At 43.7% G+C, this 17,783-nt stretch overlaps 1 protein-coding gene across 6 annotated transcripts in view; it reads left to right on the plus strand.

Moving 5' to 3' along the window:
* The window catches only part of ptpdc1a (protein tyrosine phosphatase domain containing 1a), a 284,748-nt gene that overhangs the window by 168,262 nt on the left and 98,703 nt on the right, over positions 1-17,783 (plus strand). For all 6 annotated transcript variants that reach the window (XM_072472524.1, XM_072472523.1, XM_072472526.1 and 3 more), the window contains 2 exons: positions 416-553; positions 6,106-7,403. In XM_072472524.1, the coding sequence (XP_072328625.1) occupies positions 416-553; positions 6,106-7,403 (1,436 nt within the window). The remainder of the gene's footprint in view (positions 1-415; positions 554-6,105; positions 7,404-17,783) is intronic.

Genomic DNA, 17,783 nt, shown 5'->3' on the forward strand with positions numbered 1-17,783 from the left:
CTGTGGTAAATCTATCCAACTTCCAACAAATTACACAAGGAAAGCCTAATGATTACATTCAGAACTGTAGGTATTTGGGGTAAACCCTAGAAAAGGATAAGGAACTAGTAGGAAACAATGAATATGTGTTCAAGTGATGTCAGATTGTGCTATAATGATGAGTGCCTCAGGGCTCAGCAATGGCTTTATGTAATCACCTGATTTTGAAGCTCAATGCAAAGTGGTTACATTTGTAGATGGTACCAAACGAAGGGCAGCAAAAGCAGGTTGGAGATTACAGAATAGGTAGAATTTTAAGGCCCTGTTGCATGTATGTAAATACCAGCATGGTTTACCTTGATCTATTTCTAAATTAGTAACTACACCCATATTTAGCACTGATTTAAAAAATAATAATTTTAACTTTTGTTTTCAGATTATTTTTATAATTTTGGATGGAAAGACTATGGTGTGGCTTCTCTCACCACTATCCTTGATATGGTCAAAGTTATGGCTTTTGCCCTACAAGAAGGAAAAGTGGCTATTCATTGTCATGCTGGACTTGGAAGGACAGGTAACCCTTCTGGTAGATCTTGTTTCTGTAGACGTTTGTGGACTTTAGAATTCAGGCATAAACAAAATACTTATTTGATTAAGTATATCATTTTCCAAACAATATTGATGCTCATAGTAAGAGTAATTATTTACAATAATTTAAGCTGAATTGATTATATACATAAATGTTAATTAATTTAATAAGTAAAACAAGTAAACAGTGCAGTGGTATCCAGCAACTGCAAAATTGTGGGAATTTGTGGAGAGCATTGTGACTCTGGGCAACCATTCTGGCTGTAAATAAGTCCATCATGAGGAATTTCAGCTCACACCTGTTGAGCTGGAGTCTGAATTGGGAAACCCTGAAAATAAAGGATGACAAGAATAACTGTGAGCAGATATCCTGGCTCTCAAGATCAGGAAAAATAATCAATATCGGTGGAGAGGATAAGTAGTAACAAGATTCAGGAAATGGGGTGAATAACTTATAGACTTCAAAAAGTAGTTATACTATTGGACAGAAAAATAATAGGAGTTTGCAACAAAGGCATTGCAATAATTGTGAGGGATTTTAATCATCTTATGGACTGGACAAATCAAATCAGCAAAAATAGTTTCAAGGATGAATTCATTGAATGCATTTAAGGCAGTTTCCTCAGACAATACACGGAACTAGCCAGGGAAGGGGCTATTTATTTTTAAATCTTGTCTTGAGCAATGGGACAGAATTAGTTAGTAATTGCATCGCAAGGGATCCTGTGGGGAAACTGACCATAATTTGATACAATTTCATATCGAGTTCATGAGTGATGTACCCAAGTCTGCAACTGGTGTATTATAGTTAGGTAACTCCAATTCCATTGGTGTGAGGGATGTGTTAGCTAAGGTAGATCAGGCAATTAGGCTGAAAGGTATGGCAGTAGGTATGACAAATCCCTTGGATTTGATGGCTCACACCGTAGCATTTTAAAAGGATTGCTACAGAATCAGTGAATGCACTAATTGTGATCTTCCAAACACACTCTAGATTCTGGAATGGTCCAGTGAATAGGAAGATAGCAAATGTAGCATCAGACTTCAAGGAGGGAGAGATAAAAGGGAAACTATGGGCCAACTATAGGCTAACATCTGTTGTCGGTAAAATGCTGGAATTCATTATTAATTGGTAATATAGCACTTAAAAATCATATGATTAGGTGGAGCTGTCATGATTTTGTGAAAGGGAAATTTTAATTGGCCAATATATTATTTTTTTTGAGCATGTAAGGCGCAGATTAGATAAAAGGAAAACTAGCAGATGTAGTATATTTGGATTTTAAATGACATACAATAAGGTGCCAACAAAAGTTGGTGGTAATATTAGCATGGAAAGATTATTGGTTAAAGGATGGATGTGGAGAGACTGTTTCACTCGCTGGACAATTTATAATTAGGGACATAGTCTCAGGACAAGTGATCAGCCAGTTAGTGTGAGATGAGAAATATTTTCCACCCAGACGATTGTGAAGCGTAGAGTTCTCTACCCAAAAGGACCATGCAAACTCAGTCATTGAGTATATCCAAGGCTGTGATTGACAGATTCTTGGATACAAAAGGAATCAAGGGATGTTAGGATTGGGTGGTAAAGTGGAGGAGTTGTTAAAAATCACCCATAATCTTACTGAATAGTAGAATAGACTAGAGGGGGATTTTGTGACCGTTTCTTGCTCCTCTTTCTTCTCTTCTCATTTTCTTACAGTGAAAATCATGAAGGTATATGGGAGAGACAAGACAGGCCAAATGTCTACCTTCTATTGGGTGGGCGGTGGTGCAGTGGTATTGTCACTGGACTAGTAATCCAGAGATCCAAGATAATGATCTGGGGACCCGGGTTCGAGTGGTGGAATTTAAACTCAATAAAATAGCTGGAATTAAAAGTCTAATGATGACTGTGAACCCATGGTCGATTGTCGTAAAACCCATCCAGTTCACTAATGTCCTTTAGGGAAGGAAATCTGCCATCGTTACCTCGTCTGGCCTACATGTGACTCCAGACCCACAGCAATGGGGTTGACTCTAAAATACCCTCTGAAATGGCTGAGTAAGCCACTCAGTTGTATTCAACTGCGACAAAAATACACAAAGGGATTGAAACCGGACGGCAACGGAAACTACAATGGCAACCCCCAGCCCCTATCGACCCTGCAAAGCCCACTTTATTAACATCTAGGGGCTTATGCCAAAGTTGGGAGAGCTGTCTCACAGATTAGTTAAGCAACAGCCTGATATAGTCATACTCACAGAATCATACCTTACAGACAATGTCCCAGACACAACTATCACCATTCCTGGGTATGTCCTGTCTCACCAGATAGACTCAGCAGAGGTGGTGGTGGCACAGTGATATACAGTCAGGAAAGAGTTGCCCTGGGGTCCTTAACATTGACTCTGGACCACATGAAGTCTCATGTTTCAGGTTAAACATGGGCAAGGAAACCTCCTGCTGATTACTAGGTACCGGCCACCATCAACTAATGAATCTTGATGCTGAACACCACTTGGAGGAAGCACTGAGGGTGGCAAGGGTGCAGATTATGCTCTGGGTGGGGGACTTCAGTGTCCATCACCAAGCGTGGCTTGGTAGTACCACCACAGACCGAGCTGGCCGAGATCTAAAGGACATAGCTGCTAGACTGGGATTTCAGCAGGTGGTGAGGGAACCAACAAGAGAGAAAAACATACTTGACCTCATCCTCACCAATCTGCCTGCTGCAGATGCATCTGTCCATGACAGTATCATTAGAAGTGACCACTGTACCGTCCCTGTGGAGACAAAGCCCTGTCTTCACATTGAGGATACTCTGCATTGTGTTGTGTGGCACTAACACCATGTTAAATGGGATAGACTTCGAATAGATCTAGCAACTCAAGACTGGGCATCCATGAGGCGCTGTAGGCTATGAGCAGCAGCAGAATAATTGTATTTAACCGCAATCTTCAACCTCATGGCCTGGCATATCTCCCACTCTACCATTACCACCAAGCCAGGAGATCAACCCTGGTTCAATGAAGAGTGCAGGAGAGCATGCCAGGAACAACATCAGGCATCCAGAAAAGTGAGGTGTCAACCTGGTGAGGCTAAAATACAGGACTACTTGTGTGCTAAACAGCATAAGCAGCAAGTAATAGACAGAGCTAAAAGATTCTACAACCAACGCACCAGATCTGAGCTCTGCAGTCCTGCCACACCCAGCCGTGAATGGTGGTGGACTATTAAACAACTCACTTGAGGAGAAGACTCCACAAATATCCCCATCCTCAATGATAGAGGAGCCCAGCACATATGTGCAAAAGACAAGGCTGAGACATTCGCAACAATCTTCAGCCAGAAGTGCCGAGTGGATGATCCGTCTGTTTCCTCCAGAGGTCCCCAGCATCACAGATGTCAATCTTCAGCCAATATGATTCACTCCACATGGTGGCAAGAAATGGCTGAAGGCACTGGATACTGCAAAGGCATGGGTCCTGAAAATCTTCCAGCAATAGTGCTGAAGACTTGTGCTCCAGAACTTGCTGCACCCCTAGCCAAGCTGTTCTAGCACAGCTCAACACTGGCATCTACCCGGTAATATGGAACATTGCCCAGGTGTGTCCTGTACACAAGAAAGAGGACAAATCTAACCCAGCCAATTACCGCCCTATCAGTCTACTCTCCATCATTAGCAAAGTAATGGAAGGAGTCATTAACAAGGCTATCAAGTGGCACTTATTCGGCAATAACCTGCTCACGGATGCTCAGTTTGGGTTCCGCCAGGGTCACTCAGCTCCTGACCTCATTTCAGCCTTGGTTCAAACATGGACAAAAGAGCTGAATGCCAGCGATGAGGTGAGAATGACTGCCCTAGACATCAAGGCAGCATTTGACCCAGTATGGCATCAAGGAGCCCTAGCGAAACTGGAGTCAGTGGGAATCAGGGGGAAAACTGTTCGCTGGTTGGATCTGTCACAAATTTGATGGTTGTGGTGGTTGGAGGTCAAGCATCTCAGCTCCAGGACATCACTGCAGGAGTTCCTCAGGGTAGTGTCCTCGGCCCAACCATCTTCAGCTGCTTCATCAATAACCTGCCTTCCATCATAAGGTCAAAAGTGGGGATGTTTGTGGGTGACTGCACAATGTTCAGCACCATTTGCGACTCCTCAGATAATGAAGCAGTGCATGTCCAAATGCAGCAAGACCTGGATAATATCCAGGATTGGGCTGACAAGTGGCAAGTTACATTTACGCCACACACGTGCTAGGCAATGACCATCTGCTACAAGAGAGGATCTAACCATCACCCCTTCACATTCAATGGCATTACCATCGCTGAATCCTCCACAATTAGCATCCTGGAGGTTACCATTGATCAGAAACTGAACTGGACTAGCCACATTAATACTGTGGCTACCAGGGCAGGTCAAAAGCTAGGAATCATACGGCGTGTAACTCACCTCCTGACCCCACAAAGCCTGTCCACCATCTACAAGGCACAAGGCAGGAGTGTAATTAAATGCTCTCTACTTGCCTGGATGAGTGCAGCTCCAATAACACTCAAGAAGCTTGACACCATCCAGGACAAAGCAGCCCACTTGATTGCTCCTCCTTCCACAAACATTCAAACCCTCCACCACCGACGAACAGTGGCAGCCTTGTGTACCATCTACAAGATGTACTGCGGTAACCAAGTTTCCCAGACAGCACCTTCCAAACCCACAACCACTACCATCTAGAAGGACAAGAGCAACAAATATCTGGGAACTCCACCACCTGGAGGTTCCTGTCCAAGTCATTCACCACCCCGACTTGGAAATATATTGTTGTTCCTTCACTGTTGCTGGGGCAAAGTCCTGGAACTCTCTGCCGAACAGCATAGTGGGCGTACCTACACCTGAAGGACAGCAGCGGTTCAAGAAGGCAATTCACCACCACCTTCTCAAGGGCAACTAGGGATGGGCAATAAATGCTGGCCTAACCAGCGACGTCCACATCCCGTAAATGAATTTTAAAAAACTGCACATTAGTTCACATTTTTCCCCTTGTGACTTAAGGTGCCCAATAAGCAGTAGATCCCAATTTGGAGAGAAAAGTTTGATATTGATGTTCAGTAACATACAAAACTTTTGTTTTCTTTTTTAAGAGTATGTTGCCTAATGTTTACTACAATTTTCCCTTTGGGTATCACCTGGCCATTTATTGCCCTGTGGATGAGAAGGACGTGGGTTGATCAGTCCTAAACCTCTGCCAATGTCAGTTTTTAAGTTGGGTATGAGAAATTATGCCAAACATCTCCTCTAATTTTTCTTTCCTCACCCTTTTGGGAGGAGCATTCAATCTGAGATTTGAATTATCCCTTTGTAGGAATTGTTTCCTTTACAACTTGGATTAGAGATGCTTTATCCCATCCAACTGAAACTTTATCTGGCATGCCTCCAATTTGATGTAATGAAACCAGAAAAATCATTTTTTTCTTTCTGTACTGTATATTTGAATGAAAACATCATTAAATTAAGAATGGTATTGTTTAACTTTGAAATTCACTTGTATCTCCTTAGGAGTCTTAATAGCTTGTTACCTAGTCTTTGCAACAAGGATGAGTGCAGACCAAGCAATACTGTTCGTTCGTGCCAAGAGGTCAAATGCAATTCAGACCCGCGGGCAGTTGCTGTGTATTCGGGAATTTTCCCAGTTCCTGATTCCATTCCGAAATGTATTTTCGTGCTGTGACCCAAGAGCTCACGCTGTTACAGTTTCTCAGTATCTCATTCGCCAGCGCCACCTGCTGCACGGATATGAAGCACGGCAACTCAGACATGTCCCAAAAATAATTCATCTGATTTGCAAATGGTTATTAGACTTTGCAGAAAACAGGCAACTGATTGAAGAAGGGAATATAGAAATCCCAGATCTTTCAGCAGAAATTGAAAAGACGGTATCACAGTTGGGCGTAGTGCAACTGGATAAAGAATTTGACAGCCAAGGCTTTGATATGGGAGATCATTTTGAGCACACTACAACTGAATTTATTCCTAACAATTCAGTATTGGTGAGCGAGCAGGAATTCGACCCTCTTTGGAAACGGCGTAATGCAGACTTCCTTCAGCCCTTGTCCCACTTGAAAAAGCGCCTAAGCTACAGTGAGTCAGACCTTCAGAGAGCTGAACTTTTCGCAGAACAAAGTGAGACACCTTTTACAACACCAACTCAGGTTGCTTTCTCTGGCAAGTTTCATCAGCAAAGCTTGTCTCAGCTCAATCTCAGACAGCCCAGTCCAATACCAATGGACACCAACCAGATCAGCCCATCTGTTCTGAAAGTACCAGAGCTTTGCCTTATGAAGCAAAGTCCACCAATTACCTTCAAATCTAATCCCTGGGAATGTCAGAAACCTAATGCAAATGACCAAAAAGTGGAATCTCCGCTTTTTATAAGGAGGAAACTATCAAAAGAGATCCACAGAACACTTTCTTCAAGATCATCAACTACAGCTGCTGCACTAAAATATTTGATCTCTGAAGCACCAAATACAGTTGTCACTTCTCCTGGTAATGTTAATGAGGAAGAATGTACCAGCGTTAATGCCACGAGTAAACAGAATGTCAGGGTTGCTAAGGGAAACCTTTTCCCTCCTCCACTCTGCAAAAAATCTGCAGAGAAAGCTTCTGTAAATCACAAAAAAGTGTTTGTGCTTGGGGATGAAGAAAGAAAAGCCAACTGGTCAGCTGAAGACATTCCATGCATCACTCTACAATCAGAAATGAGCATTGAAGGAAGGAGATTGGCAGCAGGAAAAGCCATGGCATTTTGCATGAACTTTGATGAAGATCTCATAGATAAAGTAGAAATGTGGCAGGTGAGTTATTCTGCAATATACTTAGATGTATAACTTGAATGTTGTCATTAACATATATTTGATGTCACTTCTGTGATCAATTCCCATCCTCTACCTGTGCCATCTCTTTCCGACCAATACCCTCTTTCCCATGTTTCAAACATCAACCAACCCTTCAATGCAAGACTGCCTCTCATTAACATTTCTCTATTATTCTAGTTCTTGCTCTATGGTAGCCAAGGAAACCGTTGCAGTAATGTCAAGCTCAGAATTCACAATAATTTTATCCATTATTGGCCTCCACAAAACCATGCTCTACCTGCCTCTGCAGCATTCTGATGGTGTAAAGATGCATTTTTGTTTATTTTTGCTAACCACCGTTAACTTCAAATTTAGAGAACACTTGAAATAGTTTATGGAAAGTATGTAACCCATTGAACTGTCAAGATTATTGTTTATGATTTCCGATTTCACTTCATTTCATTCCAGGAGAACATTGCTGCATACACTGCAGAAGGGTAAAAAATATTCACACACACAGGCTGTGAATGTTGGGCTGTAGCTTCTGAGCAGCCCAGCATCCGATTTAAGGTATACCCCAACAATGTGCTGGAGAATCCCTCTCAGAAGTTCCCAGGTAAGGGTTTGCACGGCAATTGCCTAAATGTGCAAACTTTCCCTTTGGGAACTATCTGAAAATGTAGTTTGAATCACAAACTTAGGATGGTTTGGCCAATAGCTACCCAGAAAAAGTTAGAAGAATTATAAACTCTTCAGATTTCTGTGTTACTATTGTAAACATCCAGCTGATCCCCGGGGGTACCTGACCCCTCCACTGATCCGACCCGCGGGGGATTCCCCCACCCACTGCCCACGGATCCAACCCAACCTTTAAACTTGTCTGCTTTTTGGCAGCTACTGCAGTAAAAAAAAAGAGGGGGCGTGACCTCCTTGAATCTGACTGAGCTGAACTGCACTGGGTTTTGAGGAACCTTTCAATGTAGGCCTCAAGCAACTCTGCCGATAAGAAACGTCAACATAATTTTCAAAGACAGGTAGGTGTGTGTTTATTGCTTATAATTCCTGTAGGCCATCTCTTTCCGACACTAGCTGGAAGTTACGGACCATTGTTAATTATGTCACTTGTGCGTGATGCAGCCAGAGGGGATGCTTTCTAAGATGCACCTGTAAAAGTTGGTAAGAGTCAATGTGGGCATGCCAAATTTCCTTAGTTTCCTGAGGAAGAATAGGTGTTGTTGTGCTTTCTTGGTAATAGCGTCGACGTGGGTGCACACCTAGGAATTTGAAGCTGTCAACCATCTCCACCTCAGCCCCATTGATGCAGACAGAGATGTGTACAATGCTTTGCTTCCTGAAGTCAATGACCAGCTCTTTAGTTTTGCTGACATTGAGTGAGAGATTGCTGTCGTTACACCACTCCACTAGGTTCTCTATCTCCCTCCTGTATTCTGACTCATCGTTGTTTGATATCCGACCCACTACGGTTGTGTCGTCAGCAAACTTGTGGATGGAGTTGGAGCAGTCGTGTGTGTATAGGGCAGTGTTCTTCAAACTTTTTTTCCGGGGACCCATTTTTACCACCCAGCCAACCTTCGGGACCCAACCCGGCCAACCTTCACAACCCACGCCGGCCGACCTTCGCGACCCACGCCGGCCGTCCTGCGTGACCCACCATTGTCTCTTACCTTGTTTGCTGCTGACAAAAATGGGGAAAATGGTTTTGGGTCGCTTTGGCCCTCGTACACGCTCCTCCAATGGAACATGTTGGATGAAGGTGAAGCCTTCCAGTGTCGGAAAATATGGAGTCTCCATTTGTCCAAAGTTCTGCATTTTTTTCAGGTAAAATTTTATCAACCCAAAGGGTTGTGAATCTCTGGAATTCCTTGCCCAGTGAAGCAGTTGAGGCTCCTTCTTTAAACGTTTTTAAGAAAAAGATAGATACCTTTCTAAAGAATAAAGGGATTCGGGGATATGGTGTACGGGCCGGAGAGTGGAGCTGAGTCCACAAAGATCAGCCATGATCTCATTGAATGGCGGAGCAGGCTCGAGGGGCCAGATGGCCTACTCCTGTTCCTAGTTCTTATGTTCTTATCAAATAAACCCCCACCCGAACTTGTAAAAAAAATGAATGAAAAAAAAATTAAATGAATAAAATAAATGAATAAAACCTCCCCGAACTTGTAAAACAAAAAGCTGCGACCGTTTAAAAAAAAAAAGCGATGATCGGGCACGCATGTGCAGTGCAGCCGCATTTTATTTACATGTTTGCAGCCGTTTTGAAGGTCGCTTGCAGCCGGCATTATGAACAGCCGGCTTCTGCGGCTGTTGTGTGTAGATTTGCACGATCGGGAGCGTCGCGACGGGCGGCTCCGCGACCCTCCCCACACCCGCCAGCCGGTCGCCCCCCCGAGTTTGCAATGCCTGGTATAGGGGATATAGTAGGGGCCTAAGTACGCAGCCTTGCTTTGCGGCGGCTCGGTATTGAGGACTATCATAGAAGAGGTGTTGTTTATTCTTACTGATTGTGGTCTATGGGTCAGGAAGTCGTGGATCCACTTGCAGAGTGAGGAGCCAAGTCCTAGGTTTTGGAGCTTTGATATGAACTCTGCTGGGATCATGGTGTTCAAGGTGGAGCTGTAGACAATAATTAGGAGTCTGATATACGGGTGGAGACAAACCATCAAACCTAATCACTTGAAAAATGGGATTAGTGTGTGTGTGTGTTACTTAATATTAAACTTGCAACTGCTAAGTAATAATTCTGTGGTGATGTGGCGGTATCTTTCACAATACCTATGTTAAGGTCAATGTTCACCTTGACTCGGTACTTTCTTTTCATTGAAGTCATTGCTGACAATCCAGCTTCACATAAACAGCTTGTGTGAAATGGAACCAACATTTCCAGTGCTACAGAAGAAGCCATGTTGCAGTCCTTCACATTGATACCCTCACTGCCTCCAATTCCTGCCAACCTCACTGCCTCCAACCTTAGTATTGTTATGGGCCAGGGTTTAGAGAACCCCAAAGTGTATCATGGAAGTTCACCTGACCCACAACTTTTAATAGATTGTGGTTATGGGGGAGCACACGGGCCTACCTTACAGGTGTAGTGCAACAGAGAATAAAGTACTTTTAAGTTAAAACAATGTTTATTTATGAAACCAGTTAATATTTTTCAACCCACAGTAAACATCTTAACAACTATCAACACCAATGAATCCCCCAAAGAATACAGTACTCTATAAGTAACTCTTAATCTTTCCTTGCAACATCCAAAAGACAAAAAAATCCTTTTTGCAGCAAGACATCAGGTTTAACTTCTCTACAGAAACAGGTATTATTGATAATTCACCAAAGGATCTGGAGACAGTCTTTAGATTGCAGAGAGAGAGACTAATACATTTTCTTGCTGTGACTGCAGCTATCCAGCTCTCAAAATGAATCTAAAACACACCCTGTAGCAGACAGCCCAACACGAGAGTAAAAGCAGACAGACAGCCCAGCTCCACCCACTCTCTGACATCACTGCAGCCATCTGATAAACACGCATTTCCTAAAGGTACACCCACTACAGATATTTTATAGACACCCATTTCTCAAAGGTACTCTCACATGACAGTATAGCACAGCAGGAGGCCATTTCATCATCAGGTCTGTGTTGGTTATTTCAAAGAACAATCCAGTTAGTTCCACTCTACAGCTCTTCACCTTATCCTTGCAAATTCTTCACCTTCAAATATTTTTAATCCAATTTTCTTTTTGAAGCTAATATCAGGCATTATGAAACTACCTGTCGCCATAGGGACACCATGAGTTACACATACCCCTACCTGTGCATACAGCAGAACTATTTAAATAACCTCATGACTCCAGGATACCACCGGTATTCCTAACCACCCTCCAGGAGCAGAGGGTTTGGAATGACTGCTCACCATTTTCCTTCTCTTGCTTCACTTTTTCCTCTTTTTTTTATGTTTGAGTAAATAATGTATGTTTTTCTCAGAGACTGATTCTCTGAGCTAATCCTATCACTTCAAGGCAGCTTTGCTTTTCGGGCTGTTTTTGCGTCCTGCTTTTGTCAGGTTTTCCTCTTGAGAGGGATCAATTCTGTAGGCTGGTCCCAATACCTGCTTTCCTCTTTCTGGGGATCCCTGATGCCTCAAAATGTTACTTAAACAGTTCCCATCTAAATGCTTCATTTGGCTCTGGGTTTGTCGCTCCATGTTTTTAATATTCAGAAATCTCTCACTATTGAAGCTTTTATCCCACACATGACACTAATTCAAACAGAACAGTGGGCTCATGGCATCCAGAAACAGGGATGCTGGGAGCAGCATTGGAAGAGAATGGTAATAAACACCACGCAGCCATGAAATGTTTTATTATTGAACCTCAGCAATGAAAAATATCAAAATATTGTCAGCAATTTAGTTTTAATGTTGAACGTTGTAAATTCATTACTGGTTCATGAGTGTGAGGTTTTGGGGGGGGGGGGGGGGGGTGGAATGCAGGGCACACGACTGGTATGGTAGTAACTGTGATGGCTACCGATCAGTTTCTAAGAGCTGAGCTGATCCAGGGGCTAGATTGATATTGGGAGAAACGCCAGGGAGGGATAATGTGCCTTTGAAACTTTCTTGTGGATGCTTGGCTGAGCATTCTTTTGGAAGGATATCTGAAAAAGCATGGGGTGAGATTTGGATGGATCTGCTAAACAAATCTGCTTAAGTCGGAAATTGTGGAGGGGAAGGAGGAGGTGATAAGTTGTTTAAATTGAGGTGCAGCAGTAAATAATTTTTATTAGTGTCACAAGTAGACTTACATTAAAGCTGCAGCGAAGTTCCTGTGAAAATCCCCTAGTTGCCACAGTACGGCACCAGTTCGGGTACATTGAGGGAGAATTCAGAATGTCCAATTCACCTAACAATCTCGTCTTTTGGGACTTATGGGAAGAAACCGGAGCACCCAGAGGAAACTCATGCAGGCACGAGGAGAACGTGCAGACTCCACACAGACAATGACCCAAGCCGGGAATCGAACCCTGGTCCCTAGTGTTGTGAAGCAACAGTGCTTACCACTGTGATACCGTGTCGCCCATAAGTACATATCTAAATATATGGTTAGATGTATTAATTAGATCCAGTGGAGTAAAATAAAAATTAACTAAGAGGGTGCCAACATTAAAGGGATCTGAATTACAGTGAATAAAAATTTGGTCCATAAACAGGAGTAACTGGATACTAAACTGAAAACATATATGACTGGAGCAACTGCTCCCTGACATTCCTGTGCCATGCCTGAACTCTGGGATGCTTTATGTCCATGTGTGCAGAAAAAATTCCAACAGTTTGAACAGAATCTCAGGGTTTTTGAAGTCGCTGTAGGGCATATGGGAGGCTGAGAACTTCCTGGAGAGTACACTTCAGCAGTTGGTTATCCTGGAGCTACAGAGAGTTCAGGAGGGTAGTAAGTGTGTGGCCATCTGGAGGGTAGAATGAAGCAGAGAGTGCTGGAATCCTATGAGGGTGTACCGGTGAAGGTGATGGTGCCGCATTGGAGTGCAGTTTAGAGCAGATTCATGGCACTGTAGGGCAAATGACTGCACAAGGATATATAAAATGTATATTTGGGGATTTGATATTCAAGGGTTTAATGTAACTGCCAACATAAGTCTCACTAATGTGTTGCTTTCTTAGAGTCAGACTGAAGGACATCACTGAATAGGTGCAGAACATTTTCTGGTAGGAAGGGGAACAGCCAGGAGTTGTGTGATCCATGTGGAAACCAGTGACATAGCTGGAAAAAAATAGAATGACATCAACTTTAAGTACAGAAACAGGCTTGATGGCCCGTTTCTCCCTCCACAGGTGCTGCTGACCTGTTGAGTGTTTCAAGCAGTTGGATGGGGAGGCAGTGGTGTAGAGGTACCGGCACTGGCCTAGTAATCCAGAGACCTGGGGCAAGATCTGGGTTCAAATCCCACCACGGCAGATGGTGCAGTTTGAATTCAATTTTAAAAATCTGTAATTAAAAGTCAAATGACCGTTATCAATTGTCGTAAAATCCCATCTGGTTCACTAATTTCCTGACCTGTGACTCCAGACCTACATCAATGTGGTTGACTCTCAAATGCTCTCTCTAATGGAGGGCAGTTAAGGATAGGCAATAAATGCTGGCCCAGCCAGCGATGTCCACATCCGACAGATATATAAAAAAAAGACTGTGGGGAATTGATACAGATTTCACACTCTTGGGACATTTGGACTTGGGCCAGTTCTAGTACTTGTACAAGATGGATGATTTGCTGGGACAGAGCTGGAATCAATGTCCGTGCAGAGACATTAACCAGTGTTTTGGAGGGAGGGTTTTAACAAGTTTGACAAGGGAGGGGCACTAGAGAGGAACTACAAGGTGTGCAGAGGACTTGGAGAGCCAAACAGCATGAAAATGAAGAGTAGTTTGGAAATATAATCAAGTACAGAAATGTAAGGAAGACCAAGAAGGTTTTAGAATGGATGTATCAACTACAAGCAAAAGTCGCCACATGAGATTATATGTTATTAATAACAGAGACTTGGCTCAAACAAGGGAAGGGATGGGTATTTAATATTCCTAACAAAAACAGAAAATGCTGGACAATCTCAGCAGGTCTGATCGCATCTGAGAGAGAGAAGGGAGCTAACATTTTGAGTCTGGATGACTCTTTGTCAAAGCCACCCAGACTCAAAACATTAGCTCCCTTCTCTCTCCACAGATGCTGTCAGACTTGCTGAGATTGTCCAGTATTTTCTGTTTTTGTTTCAGATTCCAGCATCCACAGTAATTTGCTTTTATTCAATATGCCTAGCTCCAATACATTCAGGAAGGTCGGGGAAGATTTCATATTAAAAAAAGAAGGTGGGGTGGCAGTTTTGATCAACAGTATTGTTACAGCACTGGAAACAGATGTTGTACTTTGGGGTTCAAAGACAGAATCTAATTGATTAGAATTAACAAACAATAGAGGAGTTATTAAGCTGTTCAGTAGATGCTACAGGATTTCAATTATCAGGAAGGAGATCAGGGAGAAAATCTATCAGCAAATTTCAGAAAGATGGAAGCACTACAAAATAGTGCTAAAAGGGCTATCCTAATAGCGACTGGGAAAATATGCTTCCATCCCAATGAGGAAGGAAGCAGATCTAGATCTAGTTCGAGGGAATTGGAACAAGTAGAGCATATTTGACTGGGAAAGCTTTTGGGAAACAGTGTTCACAATACTGTTGGACTTTAAAGTAGTTATGTAAAAGGAGAAGAAGTGATCATATATGAAAATCGTCCACTAGAGGAGAACTAGTTTCAATGACTGGAATTTTCCAGCAGCGGAAGGTGCATTCAACAGGAAACTTTGACAGCAGTGGGACCAGAAGATCCCGCTGCCGGCCAATGGTGAGCCGCCTTGTAGTGGGTTGCGCAATAAATGCTGCCCAATGGGCTGAATTGGTTTCTGGCCTGGGTAACTGGAATCCAAGATTGGCTATTGTTACAATCACTGTACAGACCAATAACGTTTGAAAAGATATATCAATTTCTAATGACCAGCTGAAAAGATCATCAATCAAGATTTTAAGTTTTAAGACTTTTATTGTAATAAACAAACTAAAAATAACATTGTGTAAACACCATTCAATCAGGCAACTTATCTAAGTTACAGTAAAGATTCCCCATTTAACTATGAAAGTGATCAAAAATACCCCTTTCTGAATATAGCTTACTCTATCCTTTAAATGGATACTTCATTCTCCAGGAACGAGTCCAAAGCTATTCTCACCTACCAATGGCTTGCTTCCTTTTTCGTTTTCCTGCCAGGTATCATAAAATGGAACCCAAAAGTCTTTTATAAACAAATTAACAGTGGGGCTGATTAGATGGGGTCAAGGGGCTAGAACATGGCTAGATCACTAAGTACTGTACATCTGTCTTCACTGGAAGAACAAGTTGTCAATGTTACAGAAATGAGAAAGTAGCAAATAAATTGCATAAGATAAATACAGGTAATGAAGGTGTACTAAAACGTTGACAGCACTCATACGTTGAAGATTCAACTCGTTTAGATGAGGTACATTCTCAGTTGTTAAGGGAAATAAGGGGAAAATTGTGGTGGCTCTGGCTCCAATCTTCCAATCCTCCAGGAGGGGAGTTCTGCCAGAGGACTGGAGGACTTCTCTGTGGAACACATACAGGTCACCAATACTTGAAATAGTGCAACACTATTTTATTGAATCATTAACTGTTTAACATACTCTCACTGTGGGTTAACACGATACTAGTTTTAACTAAAGACCTTTGCCTTGTCCTAACCAGTCGATGCACTCAGCACATGGTGAATGTCTGTGCTGCAGGCTGTGAGCTTTGTCCTACTAGCTAGCGGGAACTCTGATGCCCCTGATTTGTTATGTTGTAGGTGTAACATAACCGGCTTCCTTGTGGTGCACCTGACAAAGGAAGGTTCAGACGTGGAGATAACTTCAACACGTTTATTAAACTATTTACACTTCTATTACTCGGGTTCGACACTACTGCTAATCCTACTATAGCTACCCAGACCGACTAACCAGCTGCTGCAATCCACGTGGTGGGTGTAATATTGAATCAACCCTGTGTCTGTCCTCACTGACTGTCTCCATTGGAAAGAGGCAGATCATGTGTGTGGTGTCCTTTATATATGGGTTGGTGTAATGCCCCCCTGTGGTCGTGTCACCTACGTGTGTATCGTGAATGTCCATTGGTCGCATTCTATCTAACTTATCTATTGGTTGAGTGTGTGTATGTGATGTCACTGGTGCTCCATCTAGTGTCTAGCTAGCCTACATGTATTTATATTGATGCACATCACCACAGCCCCCTGTCTTTATAGTGCGTGTGCTCTAACTAGTGATTGGCTACGGTGTGTGTGTTGATTGGTCCCACTGTGTGTCCATCAGTGTGTGTCTGCACCATGATATACTGGTGTATATTATGAAATCCCCCCCCCTTTTATAAAAGAATGTACATGTGTGGCAATAAATAGTGTATGGTGAGAATGTCCCTGACTATGTGTGTGCGAAAGACATATTTACAGGACTATGTACATGAGAACTAAGCTATTTACATGGGAAGGTGCCTGGTGCAGAAAAACAGTATGCAACAAGAATAACGAGATGAACGCTATATACAAATCATATAAACGATCAAACGGAAGAACAGAACAATTCAGAAAGTCTATAAGTCCACAAAGTTCACAAATTAAGTCTCTGAGGTGGGCGACGAATTCTGGTTGACCGCCTCAAGGGTGGGTCGGGAGCCGCCAGCTGAGGAGCGGGCTGGACTGCGTCAGTGAGCAGGATGCAGAGTGACCGGGATCTCTGCATAGTCCACGGCAGGGTCAGGAGGAGGGCGAGGCGACAGTGGAGGATCACGTAGCGAGCGTGGAACGATCCGAAGGGTGCGTCGATTGCGGCGCAGAATGGAGCCATCCGGTAGACGAACCAGGAACGAGTGTGGGGCCACCTGCCGAAGGACAACAACGGTTGCAGACCAGCCACCATCCGGAAGATGGATGTGGACGTTGTCATCTGGAGCCAGAGCAGGGAGATCAGCTGCACGGGAGTCAGGAGCCGCCTTGTGCTGTGCACGAGACAGCTGCATCCGTCGCAGGACCGGAACGTGGTCGAGGTCTGGGACATGAATGGACGGCACCGTCGTCCTCAGGGGACGACCCATGAGCAATTGGGCTGGCGAGAGGCCAGTGGACAGTGGGACGGAGCGATAGGCCAGCAAGGCGAGGTAGAAATTGGACCCAGCATCGGCAGCCTTGCAGAGGAGCGTTTGACTGTGGACGCTCTTCTCCGCTTTGCCATTGGATTGGGGGTACAGGGGACTTGATATCACATGTGCAAAATTGTACAGCCTGGCAAAGTTGGACCATTCCTGGCTTGCGAAGCAGGGGCCATTGTCCGACATAACCGTGAGTGGGATGCCGTGTCGAGCAAAGGTGTCCTTACAGGCACGGATGACTGCAGACGATGTGATATCGTGCAACCGTATCACCTCCGGGTAATTTGAAAAGTAGTCCACGGTCAGGACATAGTCTCTACCCAGCACTTGGAACAGGTCGATGCCCACCTTGGTCCAAGGTGACGTGACCAACTCATAGGGCTGCAGGGTCTCACGTGGTTGGGCCGGCTGGAAGCGCTGACAAGTGGGGCAGTTGAGCACTGTGTTGGCTATGTCTTTGTTAATGCCAGGCCAGTACACTGCCTCTCGTGCCCGTCGGCGGCACTTTTCCACGCCAAGATGGCCCTTGTGTAGCTGTTTCAGGACGAGCTGGCGCATTCTATGCGGGATGACAATGCGGTCCAG

Source organism: Scyliorhinus torazame, chromosome 13 (assembly GCF_047496885.1).
Source record: "Scyliorhinus torazame isolate Kashiwa2021f chromosome 13, sScyTor2.1, whole genome shotgun sequence".
Taxonomy (NCBI): domain Eukaryota; kingdom Metazoa; phylum Chordata; class Chondrichthyes; order Carcharhiniformes; family Scyliorhinidae; genus Scyliorhinus; species Scyliorhinus torazame.